A 26,547-nucleotide genomic window follows, 5' to 3' on the forward strand; every position below is an offset into this window, starting at 1 on the left:
AAAATTTTATGGCCTCAAAGAAGGACAGGGCACTGGATGCAGACTGAGGAAATCTAGGTTTAATTCCTAGCTTGGCCACAGACTTCCTGTGTGGCCATGGGAAAGGCACTTAATCCATCATGTGCCCTTACTTCCCTATCTGCACATTTTTCAATTCTTTTTTAACGGAGGGATAAGACTTTTTTTTTTTTTCTTTTTTTCTTTTTTTTTCATGGGGATATTCAAAAGCTATGTTGCTGTCTAGAATGATTCCTACATCTGGGTACATACCTGTCAAGTGTCCTAACACATGAGACTGAAATCTGGCCATGCACTGGTCACCCTCCTGGCATGTGTGCCACAGAAGGTGAGTAGGGACCATGGTGCAGGCAGCAATTGTAGCTCGAGAGGCTCCACCACTTAGGTATTCGTGAAAATGCTACCCATAATCTGTGATATGACCTACAGAATTATACAAATAATAATAAATAATATTATTATAACAAACCTTGATTGCACCCATAAAATACTGGATATCAAGTGCTTGGAGCCCTCAGCCAGCTCTCCCTTTCCTGGGATTGCTCAAGCTCAAAAAGTAGGCTTTTTTAACTCAGCCTAATGATGCAGAAGCAGGAAAGGAATGATATTTTTCCTCAGCTGGCCTTTTCCCATGCTACTACGCTGTTCCAAGAGAGATGTAAAAACCCCAAAGGCAACTTCATCAAGAAAGAAAAAGCATAGGCCATTTAAAATATTCAAACCAGTTTTTAATTTCCCGCCATACTGCAGCCATCATGGCAGAAGTTGTCAGTGGCCTGAGAAAGGAAACAAGTGAGGGGCTCAGCATGTACCATTTTTGTAGGAAATGACTAAGTACTGAAAACTGTGTCATCTCGAGTTCAGCTTCGTAGCATTTCTCATACATGTTCAGTTATGAAGTGTGAAATCTCACTCCAAAACCAAATTGCTACAGTATTATATTTTTTTTTTGTAATGCAAAAGACCTTCAGAAACATCTCAGAAAAAAAAAAAAAAAAAAAAAAAAGCCTGGATAAGAGTATGCATCAGAGTGGCCACTGAAATTTGGTCTTATATCCCAAATTTACCCTTAGCTGCTCACCCTCCTAGGACCAGCCTCACTCACTGCTCTGTCACATCGGCACCAGACTGCAACTCCACTCATTGCAATGGCATGACCTGGAACTCCTGCCTGTACAAATCAGCACGGAGCTGGAAATCAGCCCTCCTCTTCTTCCAAAAATCCAAATGATACAGTGAATTGCTTCTCTGCACTAAGATCTAGACTAATCAGAAGTCAGGAAATTAATTATTTCCTGCTTCCCAAAATGATCTAATAATTTGCTGCCAATATTTATTTTATTCCCTCATGTACCATGCTTACCTGTTTTATATTTTTCAATTTCACTTTTCAAGCTTAAGATACACATTGTTTAAAACAACGCTGAGTACTTTGAACCAAACCAATCCCACTTCACCCTGTAAGAACACACAGGACCATTTTGCTGCAGCTATTAGAAAACAAAATTTTCTCTCTGGTCTCCAGAATACTATTTATGGTTTAGATTCCACAGCACAATTCATTACACCTCAATGTGCCCTAACTCACACTTACCTCAGCTAGGAATTGTAAGGCTTAATTAATCAAGCATGTATATATAGCCTTAATTAGATTGCAAAGTCTTTGGGGCATGCTGTTGGTGTTTGTGCAGCGTGTAGAGCAATAGAGCTCTGCTCCTTTTCCAGGAACCCTGTGCCACAACACAAATTCATAGAGAAAACAACAAAACAATTGGAGAGAAATGGCAGTAGGAACATCCAAAGCTTAATTCAATCTCATTCCCAGTCTTACATAAATAATAAGAGCTAATATGGACAGAGAACAAGCAATTATACACAACTAGAAGATCTGTGCTGTGAAAACTGGCACCAGGCATTCAGAGAGTGATCAAAACTTGGCCTCCCATAAGGGTTGATGATCTGTTCAGACCATCAGCATTGGCATTTCCTGCCCTCTCAGCGTTTATGGAATATTTGAAAATGTCTAGCAGGCAAAGTTTCTGTCAAACTTCCTCTCTGCTCCTTGTCTCGTGTCCTAGACACTGTAAGTGCCTTTCACTTGGAGGAATCCTTTTGTTGCATTTTAAAGCATCTGCCCAGTTTATGTTTAAAGCCCTTTTCAAATATTGCAAAGAAACAGACATTGTGTTTCTTTTTTACCAAACCTGAAGGATTCTAAGTGTAGAAACACCCAAATATGTGTCCTGATATGCTGTCGCACATTAGAAAACCTTCTTCTTTCCCATGAACTACCCAGTTGCAACTCCTTGTTGCTACCAAGCCAGAGACAGTGCATCAGTGCTACTCGATCCAGGATTCACAATGCACCTATATTTCATACTAACACCCAGACAGTATGGCTGGACTAGGAGTGAGGCAAATGGAAAGTGTGAAAAGTCTTCTCCATTAAAATGCAAAGCAGCTCTACAGAAGTTGCTATTTCTTATTAGCTAAAGTAAACTTTGATACGTGTGCTGTGGCCTTGCTGCACTTTGGAGTATAGTGTGAGGTCAAGAAAGCAAATGAAATCCTGCTAACTCCACCACCAAGGAACACATTCATCTGGAAATACAGTTTGGGCTATTGGCTTATACATGTTAAAACAGGTCATGGCCAGGCAAGTTTGTCAGAGGTTACAGCGAGTGTGTAGAGTTGGTCTTCAGAAAATTAACCTTTAGCTGGTAAACTGGTCAGCAACCAGACACAAAAATATGGGACTGACAAATGATGCTCTGTTCATTTGGAGGACAGCATCTCAAGGCAAGTTGCTTCTGCCTTGTCCAACACAAAAAGACAAAATCATGCTGCCTGAATATTTCTGAGAGCATAAGACATGCAAATCCCAGTATCCTACTGGCAGGCCTTTTGGCTCTTGGAAACAGACATCAAGATTGTCACTTCCATCAGAGCAGTGCTGAGAGCTCTCCTTGCCACCAGGGCGAATGAAGCACAGCTCATCCACAACTTCAAATTCTGTTACCTCAAAGGCACCACGAAGTCCCAGTGAAGCTGATGTGAGCCACAGGGTAACGCGCTTCAGGGTAACGTGCTTCTCAAGTGTTCGTAGAAGAGAACGTTAGAAGTTTCATTTTCCGTTGTCATCTTTTTTATCGAATGAATGTGCAGTGGCTGTTAGCAGTGCAGGACCGTGGCACGCTGCGGCAGACCTTCCCAGCAAGTCTTGTAAGATTTTTTTCTGCTGATGCAAATATGCTATTTGCTAGAGCTCCCCATTGCTATCTGATGAACTCCCATCCTATGCCTGAATGTGAAAAACACAACCCGCAGCCCAGAACGTGTGGATCGCTGTGTTCTCAGGAAGTATGCAACTAATATAACTATTTGTGCTCTCTCACTGAGGGTAAACAAGAGGGGTTAAAAAAACCACTATTGCACAGAAAACACCAGTCCTCACACAGAAAGGCCAGGGACAGCATTTTGCTCAACTAGACTGGCCTTTGTGAGGGGTTATATTTTGCGCTTAGCTGTAGCTCCCCGAGACTTGCATAAGGAGATTCCTGGAATATCAGTCGCTTTCCAGGACGGGAGAGCAGAAGGGTTCGTCACTACATCTGTTACAGATGTTTCTGTAACATCTGTTTCTTTAATTGTGCCTTTGTATTTGTTAGCTCAGTGAGCTACTGAAACATCTCTAAGAAAGTTACCAAGTTAGGCATGCATCAACTTCTAGTGGAAAGCTGTATCTCAAATGAGAGATACAAGATATTATATCTGCATTTTCTATTAGATGATTTCAATATGTCAGCTATTTATCCCTCTGCTGTGAGGACCAGACATCTTTCAAGGCTTCACAGTGCAATCCTAAATTTGGTACAGGACTGTTAAAGAATCTTCTGGAAAAAACATCTCATCAATGTATCTCTCACTCTCCATTACAGACCATAGCTGAATAACACTGTAAGAAATCAAGTAAACCATTTGAAAGCAGGAATGAACAACACTTATGAACTGCAGGGGAGGATCCAGAGAGCCCATGTACCCCTTCACTGTTGGCCCAGCAGCGGCAGGCAGGAGAACCTCTCCAGGGCATCACCTTGGGTGAGGAACGCCAGCAGAAAGGACTTGAGAGGGTGTGCATGTCCCTTTCTCCTTTCCCCAGCTCCCCCTTTCTTCATGAACTCCCTGGTGGTCCTTTCAGTACCATGACCCCATCTGCCTTCACAGCCGCCTTGGCCCAGCAGCTCTACACAGACCGTAAAAGCCACAACGGGTACAAGCGGGTCTTCCTCAGCTGCTGCCCACTTCCCAAATGGAATTTACACTTAGGTTTCTTATAGGGATACAGACAAATTAGCAGGAACTAACCTTTTCCTCTTTTAGGTTTGAAAAAAAAAAAAGTTTTTATGACATGCATTTATTTTGCAGAGTATATGCTTAATAGGTCTTTTCTTTCCCTCTTAAAAAGAATGAAAAGCTCAGCCTTCAAGATAAATGCTCTTTTGCATGTGTTCTGTTTTTTAGTTTTTTTTACACAGGCATACACACAGAGGAATTTGACTTTGCAGACATAATTTTATGTGTGCCAACAGACATACCTTTGTATGTGCATGTGCATATGTGTGTGCATTTACACATGTAAAAGAGAGAAAATGAAATAAATCACTCCTGTTAGCTGGAAAATACATTGCCATTTCAAACTTCAAAGGGAATATTAAGGAGAAGAAATGAATTACAAAAAGTTTTAGAAATGAAAAATATTTTTACATTGTCTCCTTAACACTGTTGTATAACTCAGTCTCTTTCTTGCACACAGGAAAGAGATTAGCAATGGTTACACTATATAGTGAACATACAGACTCATTAATGTGTAATTACAGACTAAACAATATCAGACTTCTCTAATCTGTTTTGCAAGGAGAAAACAAAGTTCCACCTAACACCACAATAAACCCATGACAGGATACCAATTTTACAAGATCTACTAGCAATATGGTGGTAAGATTAAATGAATATGTTGCTACACCGGAGGTAATGCCTGGTTACCGTTATTCCTTCCTTGTCTTCTACATGTGTCGGGCTCCAAATCCACTGAAGTCTTTTGCTAGCACAACTATCATTTCTCATTTTTATCTCTACTCGCCTTTATGTGGACAAACGGGCAGGAAGCTCAAGCCCTCCCCAGAAAAGCCTAGCTCCCATTTGACTTCTAGATAAATTGTTGTAGGTTCACACCTGCAGCAGACGAAGTTCCAGAGACCACGCTAGCCATCAGGACTTCCCCAACCTTCCCTCTCATGTCCAGCAACAGGAGGTGCCAGTTACAAAATGATGGGAGAAAAAAGGCTGCACCCCAACTCTTGCCTCTTTGCTCATGGCTTCAGCCTGGGAAACCAGAAGGGGTGCTCGGCTCAGGAGAGGCAGTGACATTCACAGCTTGAATTGAGAATACAGCCAGCAGGGAGTCGGGGTAAGAATGGATCACACAATTCCACATAGGTGTTTCTTTCCCTTTGCAAATCTGGGCACAAAAACTGAGCAGTGGGTCTCAGTCCACCCGACAACAAAGCAAACGCTTTTTTCATAGTAAATTTTATATGTGCATAACTCCCCTGAAAAGAAATTCTCCTATGAAAAGATATCTCCGAAACTCAGATGTGGCGCGAGGGGTGCAGAAACAGCAGTGTTCCCTAGTTGGCAGTCGCCATTTTGGTGCTAATGAAACCATCCTGCTTCAACACCAACCACTGCCACCACTTCCGAGCATTGCAACACATATTCACAGCAGGAAAAAACAGGCTCAATAACTCAGTCCATACAATGCTGAAGTGCACAGTACTGTAAATGAGAAGGGACCTATCTCCCTCAAAAAAAACCCTAAGCCATCACTGAAAATCAGAACGCAAAGCTCTTAGCTTACACAAAAACCAAAACACAAAAACCACCAAAGATTTGGGAAGTTCAAATCCATAGAAGGGATGTTGGCTGATCACAGCTTCTTACAAATACAGGATGCTTTTAAATGATGAAATATAGAGAATGAATATTTCCTCTTCTATTAATTGCAACACAAGCTGAAAGTGTCGCCAACTTTAGTTAAAACCCACCTTTCCATTGCATTAAACATTTCTGTTACATTACTTAATCAGTAGGGAGGGCAAAATCATGTGCAGATACTCCCTGTTATATGAAGGAATTAGCAATTCCTTTTAAAGCTCCCAATTTTTACTTTTTATTTTTAAAGAGGAGGGGTCAGGGAGCAAGTGAGTTCTTATATCGTTCCATAAAATAATCTAGAAGTTACTGAAAACTCTGGTAAGAGCCACTTCCTCAGAAGTAACATTTCCAGGGTAAAAAAAGAAAAAAGGCTTATGTGAAAGTTCTCCTTACTCTTCAGTCCCTTCTCTTTTTTTTTTTTTTTTCTTTACTCTTTAAACTCTGATACGTGGCTTGGAAGAGTGGAAGTTAATTCATTCTGTCACATTTCTCCATTTTTGCTACATTTATTACACTTTGCAAATGAGATAATTTTGGGATACCTTCGGGGGAGGAGAAACAGAGAAAATGGAAGGTGAAAACCAAAGAGCAAAACATGGACCTTAATGTCTCTTTTTGCATCAGTCTTGTTTTTGTTGGAAATGGAAAGTAATTCTGTGTTTGCTCTTCATTTATTAATTCTCTGCAAACTTTCAATGCCATTCTTAATCTCATTTTTCAGTATGGATTTTGGCATGTTTGGGTTAAAAATTTACTTACATTGAACGAGTAGGAGTTACTCATTTCCAAAAATCTCATTTGGTGCCTATGGTGTTACTATGTCTGACGGTGGAACAATAGATAAGATACCTTCTTAGGATCTCTTATGCCTATAGCTTAGACACCCAAACGTTTCTGCGAAATACATCCCTAAACTGCAATGGATACAAGAACTAGGCACTATTCCTAACTTAAAAATATGCAAAAATCAAAGAAAGACAAGCACACCCCAAATGGGTTACTTTACTAGGAATTACGTTCCCTGCATGTGCACCTTTACAACATGGAATTCACTTGCTGGGGAGGGAGAGAGTAGCAGAAAGTTTCTCACATCCTGCTTTTGGGCTGCTGCTCTGCGAGTTCGCGTGTTCTGGGAGGCAGCTGGATGAGGCAGGACAGAGCTTCCAACAAGCTGTCTCTGGAGCACTGGCTGCTCCACCATCACCATCAAGTTAACAGCTTGTTGTGGTCACACTTCTTCACCATAAATAACACACTGAGGGAGAGCCTGCACTGGCTGCTATGGCATATCCACCTACTGCATGTGGGGCAAAGTTCCTTCCAGAGAGACCATCTTTTGAGGCTTCAAGAAACCTCACAGAGTGAGTTCAATGAGAAAGGTTCGGGGAGAAACCTCTATCCTGCTGCAAAGAGTGGTGTTTGGTCCTGGCTTTAGGACTGCACCTCCAAAAAAGAGCTCCCTCCATCCCACACTCTTTACCATAAAGGGCTTTTTCTAGAAGGGGGAAACCTGTGGTGGAATGGCCACGCTGTAAATTCTTCCCTGCGAATCTCTAATGCAGGGATGCTGCCACAGTGACACTGTGTTTGCACATTTTGCAGTGGGACAGAGCCTGGGGAGCTTGCACCTGAGGGGAGAGCATCACTGCAGGTCCTCTGCACCCAGAAACCATCTCCTGCCAGGGAGCACCATAGCGTAAGTTGAAATTACAGAAATGTGAGGAGAGGCTGAACAAAATCAAAACAGCACCTTGTTCCAAAAAAGCACCTCTGTAGAGGCAGGTAGTCCCTATACCGTGCCTCAGTCCAGAGGTTAAGCTTTTCACTGCTGAAGAGTGCTTGGGTTGAATGAGAACTTGCTGAAGGGAAAAAGCAAGCCTGTATAATTTCTTGTTTGTTCTTTGTTGTAGAATAGAGGGATGGCTGGTGTTGGGAGGTCCATCCAACCTTTTGATGCAGAGTCATTCCCTTAAAATAACTTGAGCTTTAGCAAGCTGCAGTTATAGAGGTGCTCCCCAGTTTAAAATATGCCCCCCTTCCAGCCAGAGCCCTGTATTTCTGAGTTTTGCTGCAGCCACGGCTGAGATCCTGCTAGATAATTTTAACTCCCGAGCTAGAATAGGGCTTATCTCTGAGGCACATCTCTTCTGCTCAGATAAAGACAACTTCCTCTAACTGCAGATTAGATCAGCAGGCTCAGTATCCGTACCTAAAAGCCACACAGCTAAACACACTGCATGTCTCCAGTTCAAACAACACTCGCCTCTTTCACAGCGCCGAAGAAACAAAACTTGCACAGCTCCCAGGCTTTCCTTGGCTTTTGCACTGATGTTCCCTTCTGAAAACATAGCAGTACCCAGCAGGTGCTCATGAAATTGGGCACGGCTCCCCAAGCTCCACAGCTTTGGAGAAATAAAGGAAAAAACCCACCACCCACTGCAACATCATGTTGCCACAGAGTGGCAACAGATACCATACTTCTACTAAATGAGCGAGGAGAGGAAAAACTCCTCGCAAGATGAAATCAGACATTGCTGGAAAAGTACAGCTCTCTTTTAGGGTCAATTCTCCTCTCAAGGATTTGATTTTTTCATGCTCTCTGGTTGCATGAGAGAACAAATTTTTATGTCCCTGCTTACCCAGTGTCTCTGCCCCAGCTGTGCAGGGGCTGAGTTAACTGCGCAAATACAGCACAGCCTACGCTGGGACTGCGGTGCCTCTCCTTTCCAGACTGGCTTGCCCTCCCTTAGAGAAACTGCTCACAAGTTTATTTTGAAAATGTTCACCCTCCATTACTTGCAGCAAGCATCTTCAAATTTGATAAAGGAATTTGCCCTCAGTAAGAGGGCTCTCTCCACTGGCCTTGTGAAAATGCATGCATATTTTGCTAAGTCCTGGGTCATTACGTTGAGTAGAACTTGTCTCTGGCAGTGTGGCTAATTCCTCAACTTCACAGTGGCCCCGTATACAAGGGGCCTTCTGCACCTCACCCTAGCACACTGTTTCATGCTATGCACATGCAAAACATACCTTTGAAGCCTGGTATATACTGTATATCCCATACAGCATATAGAAGGTCATTAATGAAATTTGTCACACGCCTTCTCCCACTAAATCACCGCCATCGTCCTCTATACAAATTCCCAGAAGAGTTTTCCATACAAAATGAAAATAACCCTAGCAAAAATATCTCCTGCGTTTCCTGTAACAACAGGTAAATCATACTGGCAGGGGCTCACAGCATGCAATGCCAGGTCATACTGGCAACTGGTACTTTGGGGCTAGGAAAGGGGCTTCAGCGAGGGGAGATTCCCAACTTCCCTATTTTTAAAAGTTCCTAAAATATTTTAGTTACAACTTTTTCAATTCCTTCAGAAGCCGCCTCAGTTGGACTTTCAAGCCCTCTTTCATTGTGGAGGGTTAAAGACAATTCTTAAAGCTCCCCAGACCATCTTGAAAACAATTTGCTCTCAGAGCCAGCAGGGCTACATCAAGTGAGAAAGCAATTATCAACAATTATTTACAAAGGCTCATCAGCTCCTACACGCTTTCATACCTTTGAGCAACAGAGATGTCCATCTGAAACCCCAGCAAGTAAAAGACATTACACAGCCCTCCAGGTTACTTTAGTTCTCTGAATGATTACATGTCCATTCACACACATGCCACACATGCATTTTACTACTCATACGCAACACACTGCCTTCATAGTCACTGAGCTCGTACAGGAGGAGCACATAAAGATGTTTAGCTCTGGCAGTCATTTGTTTTCCTCATTCCTTTCCCTGCCCTACAGCAATGCCAGGGCAGCATCGAGCTGGACCTGTCTCAAGCAAGAGGACTGATTTTGCAAGCTGGGGTGGGGCACTTCCCCTTTTGGCTTTACTCCCTTCTCCCCTCCGCCTGCAGCCTTTCCACACTTTGCCTCCACCCAAGCTATGCTGTGAGTTGCAGCAGATTGATGTAATGGCAAACTGTTGTGGTTGGCCTGGTGGCCCCTCAGCAATGCTTGTGTCCGTGCTCTCAAATGGTTGAGCTCCTTTTAAGGAAAGAAAGCACCGAAGCAGCTCAGAATGAGGACACTTGCCTGCACCAGTAACTAGCTATTCGTGCAGGTTACCACCTCTGAATGCCCATGGCTGGGAGGGAAAACCCCAAGATGCGAAGGCACTGCCAGGTTTCCAGTGATGCCAGGCACCAAGGCTCTGCAGCTACATAGGTTTCTGCTTCAATAACGGGGTTGTGGGAGGGCGGTAGCATCAGTCACTTGTCATTTCCCAGTGGAGGAGAAAATGTCAAAAAGGTCTTTCCTTTCAACACCTCTTCCCATACTAGCGTCCTTTATTTTAAACAAATAGAGAGCTTCTAACTTCATATACATCTCATCTATCTTCTATTGATGTCTAGGGTCACTGCAAATGGTTACTTTGGGCATCTTCTGTCAGTTGTCCAATGGTTTCAACCCAATATTCTGAGATGAGTTCTCCCCACCTCTTCCTCTCAGAAAGAATATCTGTACATGTTCTATATTCCAGGTCCAGACTGTAATCTGTGACTACAGTGGTGATAAGTTTTTTCAGTGAGAACCCCTTGACTTCTGTTGGAAGTCTGAATGGTCATCTTCAGCATCATACAGCTGCCTGTGCAGAAATGGTGAGCCCACAGCCTCTTCCTGAGGCCAGTAACACTATAAGATGGCTTTTACTCATTGATGGCCAGCTGCAGTATGGGCAGTTATGGAAAAAGGAAGGTAGTGCTTGCCTTTCTGGGCAAATGCTACCACTGCAGCAAAAGGCTTTTTCTGCATGAAGTCGGGTCTGACCTAGAGCTCACTAAATCTTTAGCTTCCCACGCATGGCTTGAATCAGGATACAGTCCCAGGGCAGAAACAGCCCTAAATTGCAACTGCCTACCACATACAGGATGTTCAGTACTGATTATCCACAAAAGGCGCACGCACCATTTAACCTGAAACTTGAACGGAGACAGTAAGAATCAGCAGAAGGTATTTCAAATCTGCTCCTATGTTATAGGTTAGCATGGGAAATATGGCTGCCTGTCCAAAATAGGCTGCAAAGCACTAATTCATAATGGAAAGGAATTTCAGTGGGATGTGCATTTCTAAATAACTTAGATCAAAATTTCAAAAGGATATTTAGGAGAGATGGTAAAACAGAGTCTCTAGTTCCTTAGAGATCTGTGAAATACTAGCTCTTTTGTTGTCTGAAAATGTTTCCTGTGTTTTCTAGAAAAACTAAATGTAGAGCAGGTGGGTGAGCAGAGTGAAAAAAAATAATAAAAAAAGTTATAGGTGCCAGGTCAACCTCAGAAGGAAATTAAGGGTGGAGAAGAGGACAAGGAAGGAAGAAGATCTAGTGGACAAAAGAGCAGGAATGAAGTTTGCAGGAGGAAGCTGCTCAACACATACTGGCATTCTGGGAGTTACAACATTAAAAACATAGCAAACTTATCAAGGAAATAAAGAGACACAGCAGTGACCAGAACGCACCTTTAAATATGTTTCTGCTTTGTTGTGCTGCTTGGGGTTATTACTAGAAACTGTTGATAACTTTACTCCCACAAATGACCTTTTCACACCTGCTTATGATTTTTGCATGGATCAGAAGCAACCCATGTCTTGGGTGCCTTTGTCTGGGACACAAGTCAAAGCATACATTTCATGAACATCTGGACACCTCCTTTATGAAATTTGCACCCTCCCTAGTCATTTTAAGTGAGACACTCAAAATCTGAAGGCACCCAATAAGATCTGGCAAGTGAATTGTGTACTTTAACTTCTGAAGCCTACTACACCTTCATTCTCAGTGCGGGAGAGATGTTGCTCTTATCAAGTCAATATCACGGATGTTCAAGGTCTCAGTCTAGGTTTGGAAGAAGCAAGAAAGGAGATTTTTGAAAATATGCAGAGGAGCTAGAGCCTATCTTTCTTTTCTAAAAATAGCTTATTTCCCCTAATCTTTAACCTTCAAAATGCTATATTGATGAAAAAGGTAATTAAACTTTTGACTCCAGGGTTAAAGGTTTCATGAAGTGTTACTACAAATCTGAGTAAGCAAACGGTCATTTGAACATTTCTATCTCACAGACTGATTAAAATTTCTCACCTAATTTTAGTACGAGGAGGTAATACTTACTCTTTTCATTTAACAAACTGCAATTTCCACTGTTACCTCTATAACACTACACGTACAAAAAAGTCCTCCAAAGCCTAGTGGCCCTCTTTGATACATCTGAATCAAGCTATCCTTCCTCAGTGCATGCCATATGGACAGCTGATCTCTTGGGATGTTACAGATTAAGTGGAATGCACTGTAAATGATATGTTGAAATGCAGCAAAGTGCACAGTCCTTTTGATGAAGGAAACAGATGGGGCATAGGAAAGTCAAAAAGAGAAAAAATGTTGCCTGGTTGTATCAGCTCGTGCGCATCACCTGTCAGTTATCATAGGCCACAGTCTCCCAGGTATGATATATGTATACAATATCAGTGAATCTTTACAATACTCTCTTGCCTATCTATTGTTCAAACTACTTTTTCAGATCATCCTTTTCTACCTAAGTTTGGTGATAAATAGAGATGAGAAACAGATCTTAGGATTTAGTGATGACAGCATTGCACTGAGCACCAAGCCTGTCTACACTGCCATGCTACCGTGTACATAGATAGACAGTCCCCTTCATCCCTAATACGTCTATGGGATCACAGAGGCCAAACAACACTCCTAAGGCATTGGTTTATCCCTAACAGATTTTCTTTTGACGATGATCCAGAATGGGAATAGTGATCATATGGCTCCTGATATGTTTGAGGCATGTGTTCAGACCCTTTTTGTAAAAAAGAATAATTAAGTTTTTCAGTATGCTGTTTTCAAAAAGTTAGTTTAGGGCTAGAAAAGGGAGCAGGAGAAGACACAACAGTGTATGCAGCTTTACAGAAGAGACAAACATTGCAAGAGCTAGAGTTGATACCTACAGTTAAGATCATCCATGAAACAGAGTACTGTGAATTGTCTTTGTTTCTGTTAACTGTGGCAAATATCTCACTACAAGATGTGACCCTTCAAAATCAAAGAGCTATGGGTAGAGAAAGTGGCTGTAGGAAAAATGTTGAAGTTAGGACATGGAAAATCTAATTTATTGCTGAGTGTGCACAGTAAAACTAATGAGAACAACAGATGGATCTTATCAAACTTAAGAGACAAAAGATAACAGTTTCTTCTTCATTGATTACAGTAATTTTTAATACGTGTTTATACTGATATATAATTGAACTATTGGGAGAATCGTTACATCATCAGCAAACGTAAATTTCATTTTTTTGCAAGGCGAAGTAAATTCAGTGCAATCAGAAATCATGTGTGCTTGGGTTTGAACAAAGGATTTTTTTAAAAATTATTTTTTAAATCAAGGCTTAAATATTTTGTAGGGTTTAGTTACTGTGGGAGAAAGAAGGCTTAGCTCCTTTTACTGAGTTGATACACAAGCGGTAAAGGCAGGATTTTGTCCAAAGAGCTTTGGACTGAGAAATGAAGCACTAGAGTAAGGGATCAGATAATTAAAAAACATTTTAAAAAATTAATTTTTTCATAAGGCATGTCAATATGCATGTAGGAGCTGGACTCTATGCTCACATTTTTGGTAAGATGCGATCAAGTGGTAAATAAAGTGGAGATGCATAGGATGCTGCATTCTTTACTAGCTAGCGCTGGATTTTGGGAGTAGGCTCTATTCTTAATGCTGACACCATCCTGCTGTATTACCTTGACTTGGTTATTTTGCCTTCTGTGACTCCCTTTCCACCCACTGTTCTTTACTGAACTTCCTTAGACAATAAACATTTAAAGGCACTTGCAATCTCAGAGTGGCAGTCTACCACCCTGACCCTTGTTATTACAACAGGAATGTAAACATGATGAACAATACTTTTATTTGTGGATAAACATATTTTGATAGTCACTCCTGTCCTGAAATATTTTTATGATATAGGGCATTGATCACAGCATTCTGTGCATTTTTTTTTCTTTCTTTCTTGTTTTTTTCCTACTAGTAAACAAGCATCATGCTCAAGTAATATCATCTAGTCTTTTTTAGTGGACTACATGTGAGCTGATGCATGCAGCAGTCAGCAGCCTTGCTAGTCCTTGCTGTGGTGTCTGGGATCCCAAAGAAGAATCAGCATTATGCAAAATCATCTCTGGACAATAAATTATGTTAATCCAACAAACTTTATCAATTGTGGACTTTTACCTAGAAGAACAAAATTCAAGTGTTTTCTAAAGTTGTCTCAGCTAAAAAAATCAAGGGTAAATGAAGATCAGATATTGGAATCTGAAACATATGAATACTATGTGTGTTCTAATATGGCATTTCTGGAGAAATCTGAATAGCAGATAACATTCAAGATAGCATTCAAATTAATAATAAAAATAATAAGAAGAATACCTGAGAGTTTACTGAATCTTTATAAATGGGAGTTCAGATAATTTTAATATGGAACCACATATTTAATTCCATTTCCTATGCAGAATGAAAACCATCTTTCCTGGGGTCAATTTCATGCAATCAGTCATGCTTTAGAAATAAGATAAATAGTAGGATCTTTGTAACTTCTCTGTGGATGAAAAGGCTTTCTGTTCTTCAGAATGCCTTTCCCAAAGAGAAGGCTGCACACAAAAAACACTAAGCACCTGAGTAATCCTGTGCTGAACAAGATGAAAAGGCACAGAACCTGCTTGTATACCAGCTTGCTTATAGTACTTTAACATTATTGGCATATTACATCATATATTATATATTATATTTCTTATCAGAGTGGACTAGTCATCTTACCCAAGACTCTCTCATTCTTAACACTCTGTTGTCCTCCAGTACTAGTTGAAAGGTCCTCTGGTACAGGCATAGGCTCATCTGCATCATCTGCAACATCGCTAATTGGAGGACTTTCCTTTCCTAGTAGTGAAGAAAGTAGCATCAGTGAGTCATCAGAGTAGCCTTATTTTCAAACAATACCATAAGAGGAACCACAAACCAAATAAAACTTAACAAAAAATCTAAATGCTACTAAAAGCATGGCATTTTTAGGACCAAAACCTGCTGTCGTGAAGAGAAAGCTTCTTTTGAAAACAGGGGAATTATATTTGTGAAAAGAATGCATGGCCAATGTCTCTTCTAAATTTACTGAAGTCTGGACACAGAGTCATCAGTCTTACCCTTTTGGATATTTGTAACACAGATATTTTTTCAGTTGCAATGCTCAGAAGATGCAGTTTAGTCAATGCAGACCGACAGATTATTGTCCTGGTTGATTATCAAATGGTCATCTTTTGTAAAAACTCTTCTTTCTTCCACAAATGCTCCTTCAGAGCACATCTGGATTTGCTTCAATGACATAGTGAAGTCTAACCCACAAGTAGTCTGGGGCTCTAACAGAACTACCCAAAAAATAAAATTTTACGTCCAACTGAAAATTCAACTACATCTTCAGCAAGCTCCACTAATACCCACAGGTCAAGCTTTGGTTGGTCTTTGTGCCTACAAGTAATTAAGTGCCTGTAGCTCCTGGGACTTCCTAATACATGGACAATTAGCAGAGGACAGTCAAAAATTACTTCAAGGGTTTTATGGTGTCTTATTTGTAAAGAGCAAACAAACCCCAGTATCTTGTGTACACAAGGCTTTGCAGAAGAAAACAGCCTGGTGCTTTAATGTGTTAGAAGAATTATGGAACTGTTTTAGTGCTGAATGCAATACAATAAGGAAAATAACTCTCTTGCTTAGTATTGCACTTCCAGAAATGAAGTTTCTTTGTTTAGCTTTCAGTCACAGCATACATGCCCCGCCCACAGTACTGCCCCTGTCTTTCAGAATTTCTTTTAAGACTACTTCACACATCTGTAATAAAAGCATGTCTTGGAAACAACTACCAAAAGAATTATCTAAGTGATTAGTTTCATCAGCCATTACTAAAAGGCTGGTCTTTGCATTAACAGCAAAGAATGGAACAGGCCCAGAACAGGATTTGAACTCAGTAATGTTCACATAAGACCTTTGTTTCCACAATGGAGGTGTTACCGATTTACACTGATGCAATCTATTAGACATCCTGCGGCAATCAGCATACCAGCAGGGGCAGTAATTTCATGGCACAAAGGCTCAGCAAATCAGTGTTTTTTTCTAATGAGAATTCCCTCATTAACGCACAAACATTAATTAATTCTGAAATCACTTCTCAGAAAAGGAAAAATTAAAACAAATATACCTTACTTAAGTTACAACAGTCTGGTGATGTCAGTTATAGATTTGACCTGAAAGAAGAAAATGGTTTCCTCCCAACCGCCTGGATGGAGCAAATGATCGTGCTTCCTGATCTATACTGATCATGACAGGGGGAAAACGACAGGTAGGTTTAAGTCATCTTCCAAATTAGCTGGTTTGGGTTGTTTGCACAAATCTAGGTTTAAATAAACAAAATGAGTGGGTGACTGCATTTCTTAATGATGTGCCTATCAGACTCTGGAATAATCTCTGTGCAGGAGTGGTGGGAGTGGCATTAGGTGAACGGTCTAGAACTGCAGCCAGAGGACTCAAGGGTAACGAAGGAACAGTCCCGCACTGGCAGAGGGACCGACTAGATCATTTCATAAGCTCCCATTTCCAGCTTCTGCAGAGTATTCTTAAATGGGCAAAATCACACCCACTGGGTGCGGGTGCAAGAGCGAAAGTGGATTGTGTAAATGGAAAAGAAGGACTATGAATTTTACAGCAGAGGAAGGTAAAAGCAGGAAGTTCATTAAAACAGTTTTTGCCATTCACTGTTTAGCTCCTTATTTAGTTTTTCCTGTAGTTTTCTGCACTATTTTTATGGGATGTAAGGAACTTAAAGAACTGCCAGCAACTTTCCAATGCAAGTCCCCATCCTGCCAAGCTGATGTATCTCTAACAGATAGGATGCATGAGTGAGGAGACACAGCTGAAATATTTCAGCTTTTTCAACACTTCTTCCCCCAGCAAAACAAAAACAAAACCCCAGAAGTTTAACTGGGGAGCAAGAGGCAGGCTGGTCAGAATCGGCTCTCTTGACACTACGTATAGGTTAAGGAAATTTGTTAAAAAGTAATAGTAACCAAAGGCCACCTGCATCTTCCAAGGTTCAAATTGTGTTCCCAGTTACAACAATGGAAGTTGATGCTTTGACTTAGTCTGAATTCAGAATAACCTAAAAATCTGAAGGCTTTTTTTGGCTACAAACCAACATAAACACATAATATCAGAGCTATGAGATAACAGATAGCAAACAAAATCAAAACTTTCCTAATGTGTAATTAGGCATCCTACAATAAGCAGGCTAAGTAGGAGACTCTGAAGATAAGTCAAAGCAGTCTTTTGGAATAGAAACCTGCTAGTAGACCAGTACTTTCACAGTTTCTGGTGAACCGTTTGGTTCACTAAACAGATATCAATCTTCTATTTGTTAAATTAATAGCCATTTGCGCAGGTGGCCTGAATCAGACTAGCCTCATGGATTTGGTGGGGCAGAAGCTGAAGATCTGATATGCTTCCCTGTTTGTAAGAGACTGCAATTAAGAAAACTTAGTAAAATTTGGCTTTAATGACTCATTTCATATTATTTGATTTCTTCCTGTTACACAATAATCGAGAAATCCCTGCATGCAAAAAGGCAAGGTAAAAATAGTGGATTTAAAATAGATATATTTGTTGAGTTCTGTGTCTTGAATTCTAAAGCATGATATTTGTATTTCATGCCTTAACTACATCTAAATTGTTACACCATGGTAAGTTCACTACTGTCTGGTCATCTTACAATATGCAATCTCACTGACATCCTTTTGCCAATGAATTTAGAAATGGAAAGGAGGGAACAGTTTCCCATTTAATTTCTAACAGGCTTGTCCAGAACAATAACTGGTTGAAGGGACGGAGCAAAAAAAAACAGCTAGTGGCAAGTACTGGGGTAAATTACTAAAATGTCACATAACAGAGCAAAGTACCATAGATTTATTCCATTCCCATTTTAGATTTTTGCTCAAAAATAAGAAGCGAAGCATAAACAGTGCAGTCTCATCTTGGCACTAGGGGTGTGTGTGGGTTTTTTATTTTTTAATTTTTATAAAGAGCTACCTGACACATCAAATGAAAAAGAAAAGGGAGTTGTAGAGTTGAAGTTCTGTTTCTGGCTCTGCCACTGATTCATGCTGCCCTTGGTTAAGTCATAAATGGATATAACTTCAACTGCAGGCTGTATCATACATTCCTCCAATTTTCCTCTGAAGCTCTGAAAGATGGTCTCAAATTTCCAAACACTGACATTTCTGTAAGAAAACTGTCAGAGAAATGCCCAACCTATCAACAGTGCCCAGTAAGACCCTCAGCTTCTCTCTACTTGAGTTTCGTATCTCTACCCCAGCAATATAGTTAAAGACATGAGGAAAGAGAGAAAGGGAACAAAGTGCCCAGGCCAGTAAGGTTTTATGCATCCTTTATTCCTACCAAAGCCTGTAAGCCTGGTGTTTCTTTAACATCTCCATTCAGTTCTGAGAGCAATTCAGAACATGCCAGTGTAGCACTGCTGGAGCTAGGACTGCTAAAAAGAAAGCCAGGGTAGGATTTCTTACAGAAATCTCATTCTCTATCCTTTCATAAACTAATTTTGGGTGCATTTAATACCTGAGGGTTGTTTTTTATGGAAACCCTAGAATAGCTGGAGAAGTTACGCAAGAAAAGCAACATACACATTTTTCTGGATGAGAGTCACAACCTAATTCACATCCCCTTTTCACTAGTGGAACCTCAAACCTCCAGTGATGAGAAGAGTCACTCTGGGACAGGAGCCAGGCTCTCAGGAGATACCAGCCCAGGATACACTCATTTCCACCTTTCTCGGACCTAGCAAGAACATCAAATACAAAACTCTTCTCCTGCTTTTGCAGAGTGCAGCGCAGCCTGGTTGGTGCTAGGGGGATCTTTTTATGTTAGATGTGGAAACATTTGTACTGTTTTTTCACCTTCCTGAACTGTTAGGCCATAGAACTGAGAAAAAAAAAAAAAAAGAAAGAAAAAAAAAGGCAGGAAAAATACTGCTTGTTAAGTGAGATATTATCTGTGTTTTCTGAGTCTCTTGTATAGGTGCCGGATACCGTTTGGTTAAATGTATGTCAGCTCTCTCCTCATTTCAGAACTGCAACTGCTTGCCTCATGAAATATCACTTTCAGGAGGAAAATAAAAAGTGTGAACTCTGCGCTAGTCACATGGTATTTCAGTTCCTTTAGGAGCCAGCCATGCCTGGATTCCCAGAAGCAGGAATGCCTGTGCACAGGCAGGGTTTGGCTCACACACGCTAGTCTCATACTCTCTTGGCCTGGCTCACCCCTGCCACACCTGAGTCAGCCACAGCTGTGTAAAGCACATGGCTGCAAAACACTGCTTTTGAGTTAAGAAGACTGTTTCTAGAGACCTATTTTATTCTGGGTTAAAAAACAGAACAAAAAACCCCAAAGAACACTCTCTCTCCCCCTCCCCCCCAACTAATTTTATTTTTTAATTTATTTTTTTAAAAACACAACCAAGTGTGCTAGTGAACCAAGCCACCTAATTCCATAGGCTCAGAGAATAAGCTACACCTGACGAGCACTAGTCACAGAGCAGGAGAAATAAATAAAAGTGTTTTTCAGCTGACAAGACAATCTCACACTCCTGAAACTGCGCAATTGTCTAACTGGTTCCCAATATATGATAGAGCTCCCTCACAATGCAAGGAAGCATCCTAGAAGCACATAGAACCCCAGAAGGAGGAGGAGAGGGGGAAAACTCCTTTCTGGATTTGCCAGCCTATGAGAAAGAAGTAGGTAGCATCCCTGTACTTTCTGATCCTCTACTTTTGAGGTCTAGTAAGAGCTTATGAAAAGCCAATATCTGTGGAACCTAATCTGACAAACTCCTGTTTCCAGAAGGCTGAGCTCACACACAACTCAGATCATAAATGAAAGTAAATTAGTGAGTTCTTTCTTCGGCCAGTTGTTCACAAATCTAGCTAGCAACCCAATGCAACTCACAGGCTCCACTCACAGAAAGTTCCAGATGCTCAGAGACAGGAACAGCAGGAAGAGTTCAAAGCAGATAATTTTTTTCTGCAATCTGTTTATATAGGTCTACCTCTTATCAGAGCTAAAATTCCTCTTACATTGATTTTTTTAATTTTTTTTTTTTTTTTAAGAGAACACTCTAATCACAGGTTACTTCTCATCAGTATGGTTTGCTAGAAAAGCTAAAGGGCACAGAAAAGTACCGCAGTGGTTCAAATCCTGGAAAACTTTGAGAGCTACAAATTATCTACATAGATATACATATATTACATATATATTTACATATACACAAACATTCAAAATGGCAAAGTTTCTTGCAAATCTTCCCTCTCAAGAGGAGAAGCAGACCATAAGGAAGGCAGTGTGTTACTTTCTAATGCACTCCTTGACTCAAGGCAGTATCTCCCACACTGCTCTCTCCACGTCAAAAGGAAAAAAAACAATGCCCCTGTAAGAGGTAACAGGTGTGGAGATCAGATTAACACCGTTGTAAAAAATACCACAAAGGTTAGGTGTGGGTATCCAGGGGAGCCTGTGGTGCTACACAGGAAGAGGAGGTCAGTGCTCCTGCTCCCAGGAGCTCAAGCAAGCAGGAAAAGTCTTCTGCAGCAGGCAGAGGAGCAGGGCTCGAATCACAGCACCTCTCACCAGTCGGAGCAGATCCACTGTGCTTTGTCTGCATAAAGGATTAAAACCCCGCTGCTTTTTCTGCTAGGGCCACACACGCTCCAAGCACAGCATGTATAGGACAGTTTTTATTTACAAATTGTTTCAGTGTGCAACAAAATACTGATGTGTAAGTATATCCAGTTACAATTTAAAAATTGTTACCTGAGGAGGGTGCAACATGCCTCCACAGGGCTGTCTAGAAATGACTTCCCTATACTAGGCATAACTGAAAATCTTCTGTTGGTGTGCAGGATTATTCTATTGTTGTTCTTTCAGATGGAAAATGTCTTTGATTTTCCATTTTCAGATGACACTAAAAGTTCTGGGTTCCAATTTTTGAGAAAACTCCTCAACAGTTTTAGAAAGGAGGGGGAAAAAAGTAAAAGAGAAAAAATTGTGTTCATATATTTCAGGAAAACCCAGTGACCAAGCCACCCACACTGTACCTAGACCTTCATGATCTACAGCTGGCCTCTGGGTCCTGAGAGGGCAGTGCCCGAGAGTTGCCTCTTAAAAGGAAAGAGGCCCACACCCAGGTACTTGCCAGGAGCAGCCTCGGTGATGGGGCTGTGCTCCAGGCTGAACACTAAAAGTGAAAACTGAAAGCCATTAACCGTTGCAGCTGCCAACGTATTAGGGAAACTAGGAAAGAGACTAACTTTGTCCTTTTTCAGCTGCAGAGGTGCAGTGGTACAAATACATATTACCTTGCTAAGCCCATTTTTTATGGAACCAATTTCCAAGGAAGTTAAGAATAAAACCCCGCAAAAGAACATCAATATGAGATAATATGGGGTAAGACTGCAAAATCCTATCCATGCCACTATGGGGCAAGTTTTAGAAACATAACTTCTCTGCTTTTTAAAAATTTTTCAAAATTTTATCATTTTGGATAAAAACCAGTTACAAGCGTAAAGCCTTGTGTCAAACAGTCCTTTTTTTTTTTTTTTTCTTTTTTAAAATGTTTAAAAGTAAAACTGAATGCTCTGGAAAAAGTCAAATAACCCTATGTGGTAAATACAGTTTGTTTGCTTTTAATTAGCATTTGCCCCCTCCCACCTGGTGAACTTTGTTTGTTCTGTGTTTATTTTGTAACAATCAGAATTTTGCTCCCAAAAGAAAGAGCGTAAATGTGCACCTGACCATGCTTCAGGGATAGGTTTAATGCAAAATTACATCTGTGCTTCTGTATTCCCTTGACTTCTTTATTTACCCAGTTCCTTTTAAAAAAAATCCATGCACTGTTGGGCTTGATATCAAGTGATATCATTAATTATATCTCAATTCCCACTCTGGTTTTAAAAAAGACCCAAAACAATTTTATTGACAACAAGAAAAACATTGTCCTGTGCTATAAAGATGGGCAGGAATTCGGTATTTTCTTCGTAGAAGTATTCGTTAAGGACCTCACCTGAAACCTGGGACATATCTTGAGCCTCATCTGTTTCCATTTTCCTCAAGTTATCTGAGAAGAGAGGAAGAGCCTTCAGTTAATGCAAAATAACACACCCATACACACACAGAAAAAGAAAAAAAAACACCCAACCCCACACACACAGAGAAGGAGAAAGGAGGGGAAAGAAAAAAAAAAACCCTTTGCTATTTAACTATAAGATTATCTGGAAGAATAATGTATTTTTCTCTTTATTTCCTCCCTGCATACTTGCTGGAGTATCAGACTGGCACAGACCTTGATCCTTTTAAAAACAGCATTACAAAGATTTATAAAAATATCATTACAAGCACAGGAGGACCAAATTTGTTATTTATTGTTAATTTCCTACTGCATAATAACCCAAAATGCAAACTGACTGCAACAAAATTAAGCAGAAAATTAAATGGCCCTGGGTCATTGTAGGCACAGAATTCATTCTCTTGGTTGATCCATAGTTATGTTCTTTCTAATTTACTGAGCATGCATCGATGAACCTTGAGTCAGCTTGGTGACACGCGTACAATCAGCAATCAAAAAACGAAGCAATTTGCTGAAGAATGTCTCATTTACCCAGGCAGGGCTGCATATCTGAGCAGCAACCGCCACTACCTCCATTAATAATGAATACACCTCCAGCCACAGCAGATGGGCAGAGCAGCAGCTTCAGGCTTTGGCCCCTCGCTCGCCCGGGAGCCCTTCCTTCAGACCGCACCAGCCCGGCGCAGGGGAGAAGTACAGCTCCCGAAAATAGCGAAACGAGCCCAGGAGGGAAAGGGAACCCGTGCCTTCCTGTTTTGCTGACAGATGGCTGGCTCCACGGCGTGGCGAGCGATACCGGGAAGCTCCTGCCCTCCGCTTGCGACACACCATCTTACGAGGAGCCAGCGACCAGTGACCACAAGCACCAGGGAGAAGCGTGTGGAGGGTTAGTGGGGTAGAAACAAAATTCAGGTTTTAAGTCAGAAGGCAACCCTGTAGGTCTCAGGGCTCGAGTGCAGGCTGCGGACAGCTGGTGGCCCCTTGGATAATAGATGTGCTGCCAGAGCAGGTAGTCCCAGCACAACCCGGTCCCAACCTTGAAGTATGGCGTGGCCAGCTGAGGTAGCCTCAGGTGGGGAGGGGACAAAAAACCTACAAGCTCTTTGTTCAGCCATGTTACGCTAGGTCACGTCTTTAGCTGGTGTGGTTAGCTTCACATCCTACCAAGCAGAGGAGGTGGCTCTTTGCTGTTCCTTATAACTGAGATACCTGCCCCATCAACCCTCTTTCCTGGAATTAAAGAAGATGCATTTTCTTGAGAGTTGGAAGCAGAGAAGGATGTGGCTTGAGTTCCTACAGAAAGAGTTCAAACCTTATCCTAACTTTTTTAGCCCAACTTCCATAATTTATTTTTTTCCCCCCAAAATTATTCAACCTGCTACCCAACAAGCTGCAGTGGGACAAAATAACAGCTGTGGTCGTATTTATTCATTTCGTAAGTTTTCTGGTCTCCTTGCTTGCTTCTGGATGTCGTCAGTACATCTGAGATCCAATATACTGCTGCCCCCCTTGCAAAAGCTGGCTTCCCTCACCAGGTTCATGCTAGACTTGCAGAAAGAGAGCATGTAGACTGCAGGACCGCAGACAGACAGGTTGGGAAACAGAATTTTGGTCTATGCAGTTTGCAAAAAAAGTTCCGTATTCTCACAGAGCATTCTGCCTGTCGCACATGTGCCATAGCACTGCTTAACATCCAATAATTCTGCTCTTAAACTTTAATTCCAGACAAGAAATTTATTTAAGGTCTATATATAATTCTCAGAAATTACTACAGCCATGCAAAACACAAAAAGACACCTACCACTCAACAATTTGCATCAGTTCCTATGGGACTGAAGAGCTTTCAATAGGTCCATTTTTAATGAAGTAGTCAGTGGGAAATGCAGCTTTTCTTGCAGGAGGGAAAACCCTATAATGGGAGACTGCCCAGTTACTGGAAACGTGGTGTATTTATGGCAGGTGGTGTGGTACAAGTGCTTGGTATAGTCCCTTATTTCTCCTGCAAGCATGACTGAACACAAAGGAAGAAAAAAAAGAAATGCCTGTGCATCTCTTACTGCCTTTGAGTGTCACCTGGCTACTATTAACCAGTTGATTACTACACATTTTTCCAGAGAGTACAGTGAACCTCAAGCAACCAAAGAAAACATCCCAAGAAAATACCCAGCAGAAGGGAGCCACACTCACGAAGGGCACTTTATTCCAATTGCACCTGCCTTATCCCTATTGCTAGGGCTTTAGCATGGCTGGGAGTGACAAGAGGAGGAGGTGGCAAAGGGGAAAATTTCTTGTATTTTCATATTCCTGAATTTACCTGCCTTTGGCATGACAAACCTTACGTTCAGCCTTTCTGCAACTTACGCAGCACACTTTTAAGCTGTACTCCTTCCTGCCTCTTGCTGCCATCAGGCAGAATTCAGTTTGAAAACACTTCCCAAATCTGAAAGGGAGAGGTAAACTAGAGTACAGATTGGTTTGTTGTTTTGTTTGGTTTGGTTTTTTTTTTTATTTTTAATGGAAGTAAACTGGAGTACAGTTTGGTTTATATTTTTTTTTTAGTGGAATAGTCCTAAGGTTTGCTTTCTGTGGGGGTGGATGAATGCCTGTCCTGAAACAGATGCCCTCAGCTCTCAAAGAGATGACTCCAAGGTTAATCCTTGAATTAGGTGATTTTAGGACATTCGGCAAAGCTAATCTATTTCCTGGGGATGAAACATGGTGAAAAAATAGAGCTGGTGGAAAAGTGATGAGGGAAAGATATTTTTCCCCTAAGGATTACCTAAAACAATTCACATAGTTCCTAAATGTAGATGAGGATCCACAAGCACTAAGCAAATTGATAAAAGCAAAAAAAATCCTAAAGGGTATTACAAATCCCTCCCAGGGGAAAATTGTATTCTAACACTATAGTATCCTGTGGTATCTGGTAAATAGTAATGAAATCCCAGCTAACTTCATCTTAGGCTCTTTATCAGGAAAGAATACAGGACAGGACCCTCACCTGCCCCAATTCTGCAATGACAGCAGTGGATTGGTTTTGTGACTGTTAAAAGGTTTTTTTCCCCTGGACTTGGGCATAATGTGTCTTGGGCTTAATTTTAAATGCTAAGAGTAAAATTTACCTCTTCGCCTTTGGTATGGTAAATCTATGAATAGGAAACTATGCCCTTTTTTTCCTCTCTTTCCTCCTCCACTATAGAAGCAACAGAAACATTGCTGCTGAATTCCCAGAAAGCAAGAGAGCACTAAGTATGGTTATAAGGATTTGCACCAAAGTATCTATTTGATATCAACTTGTAAATTAATAGATCTTTAAAAAATTTATCTAAAAGAACACTGTTTTAGAAATGTTTATGACATGAAACCCTAAATAACTGCCTGGTTTGGCAAGAAAAAGAATTGTTTTGGAATTTTTCATTGTAAGGTGTATCTACATAATCAAATTTATCACTAGCATAAGAAGTGCTAATTTAGGACCCTGAAGTTAGAAATCAAAAAGTGGATGGGCAGCTGACCAAAGCAATCTTACTCTCAAATGCTGAACGTGTGTAGCTCTCATTTATAGCAGGAAAGGGACCAGCACCTAGATAATAATAGCTATTTCTTCTATTTATGAATCCAAATAGCTTCAAAGTTTGGCCCCTTATTGAAAGAGCTACAAAGTTCCCTTCAAAATAGATAAAACTATTTCTTCATGTCTTTTCAGGTACAGAACTCTAACCTGTACGTTTTCCTCTTCAGACTCCAAATACCAGATTCACATATGAAGCAACCTTAATGCTTTGGAAAAAGAATCAAATTTTGCAATCTTAAGCTAATTAATAAGCAACACACAAAAAACCTGACAGGCTATGCTGATTTTGTTTTAAATAAGAAAGCACCTAGCTGACCAAGCTAACAAAAAATTTTGGAGTTAAATTAGGTGGCATTTGTCCAGGTTACCATCCTGAGCCCCCCAAAAATTTACACGTGACCAATTTCCCTCCTTGCAACTCTGTCTACAATACAACTTGTGCTACATCTCAAGAATATTTCAACATACGCCCCATGAATCACTGAGATTCTGCTCCATTTATACCTGGTGTCAATTGCATGCAGAAGTGGATTTGGGACCTTTTAGAATTCCAGGTATAAATAGGAAGAAGTCATTGCAAGGTCAAGATTTTCTAATCTTTCAGAATACAGCAAATTAATTATTTGTAAATCTTGGTTTATTATTTCATCTCCTGTTTTGCAATGCAAATTCAAAAGTAAACCTCCTTGTCAAGAAA

General features: G+C 40.8%; 1 protein-coding gene across 17 annotated transcripts in view; it reads right to left on the reverse strand.

Moving 5' to 3' along the window:
* The window catches only part of IKZF1 (IKAROS family zinc finger 1), a 69,547-nt gene that overhangs the window by 35,365 nt on the left and 7,635 nt on the right, over nt 1–26,547 (reverse strand). For 15 of the 17 annotated variants that reach the window (XM_074146989.1, XM_074146988.1, XM_074146987.1 and 12 more), the window contains exons 1-2: nt 22,214–22,253; nt 14,863–14,982 (exon numbers count right to left, since the gene is read on the reverse strand). In XM_074146989.1, the coding sequence (XP_074003090.1) occupies nt 14,863–14,982; nt 22,214–22,253 (160 nt within the window). Of the gene's footprint in view, nt 1–14,862; nt 14,983–22,213; nt 22,268–26,547 lie in introns of those variants that run through there. The other 2 variants (XM_074146971.1, XM_074146986.1) reach the window with 2 other exon arrangements.

The sequence above is a fragment of the Numenius arquata genome, chromosome 4 (assembly GCF_964106895.1).
Source record: "Numenius arquata chromosome 4, bNumArq3.hap1.1, whole genome shotgun sequence".
NCBI classification, from domain to species: domain Eukaryota; kingdom Metazoa; phylum Chordata; class Aves; order Charadriiformes; family Scolopacidae; genus Numenius; species Numenius arquata.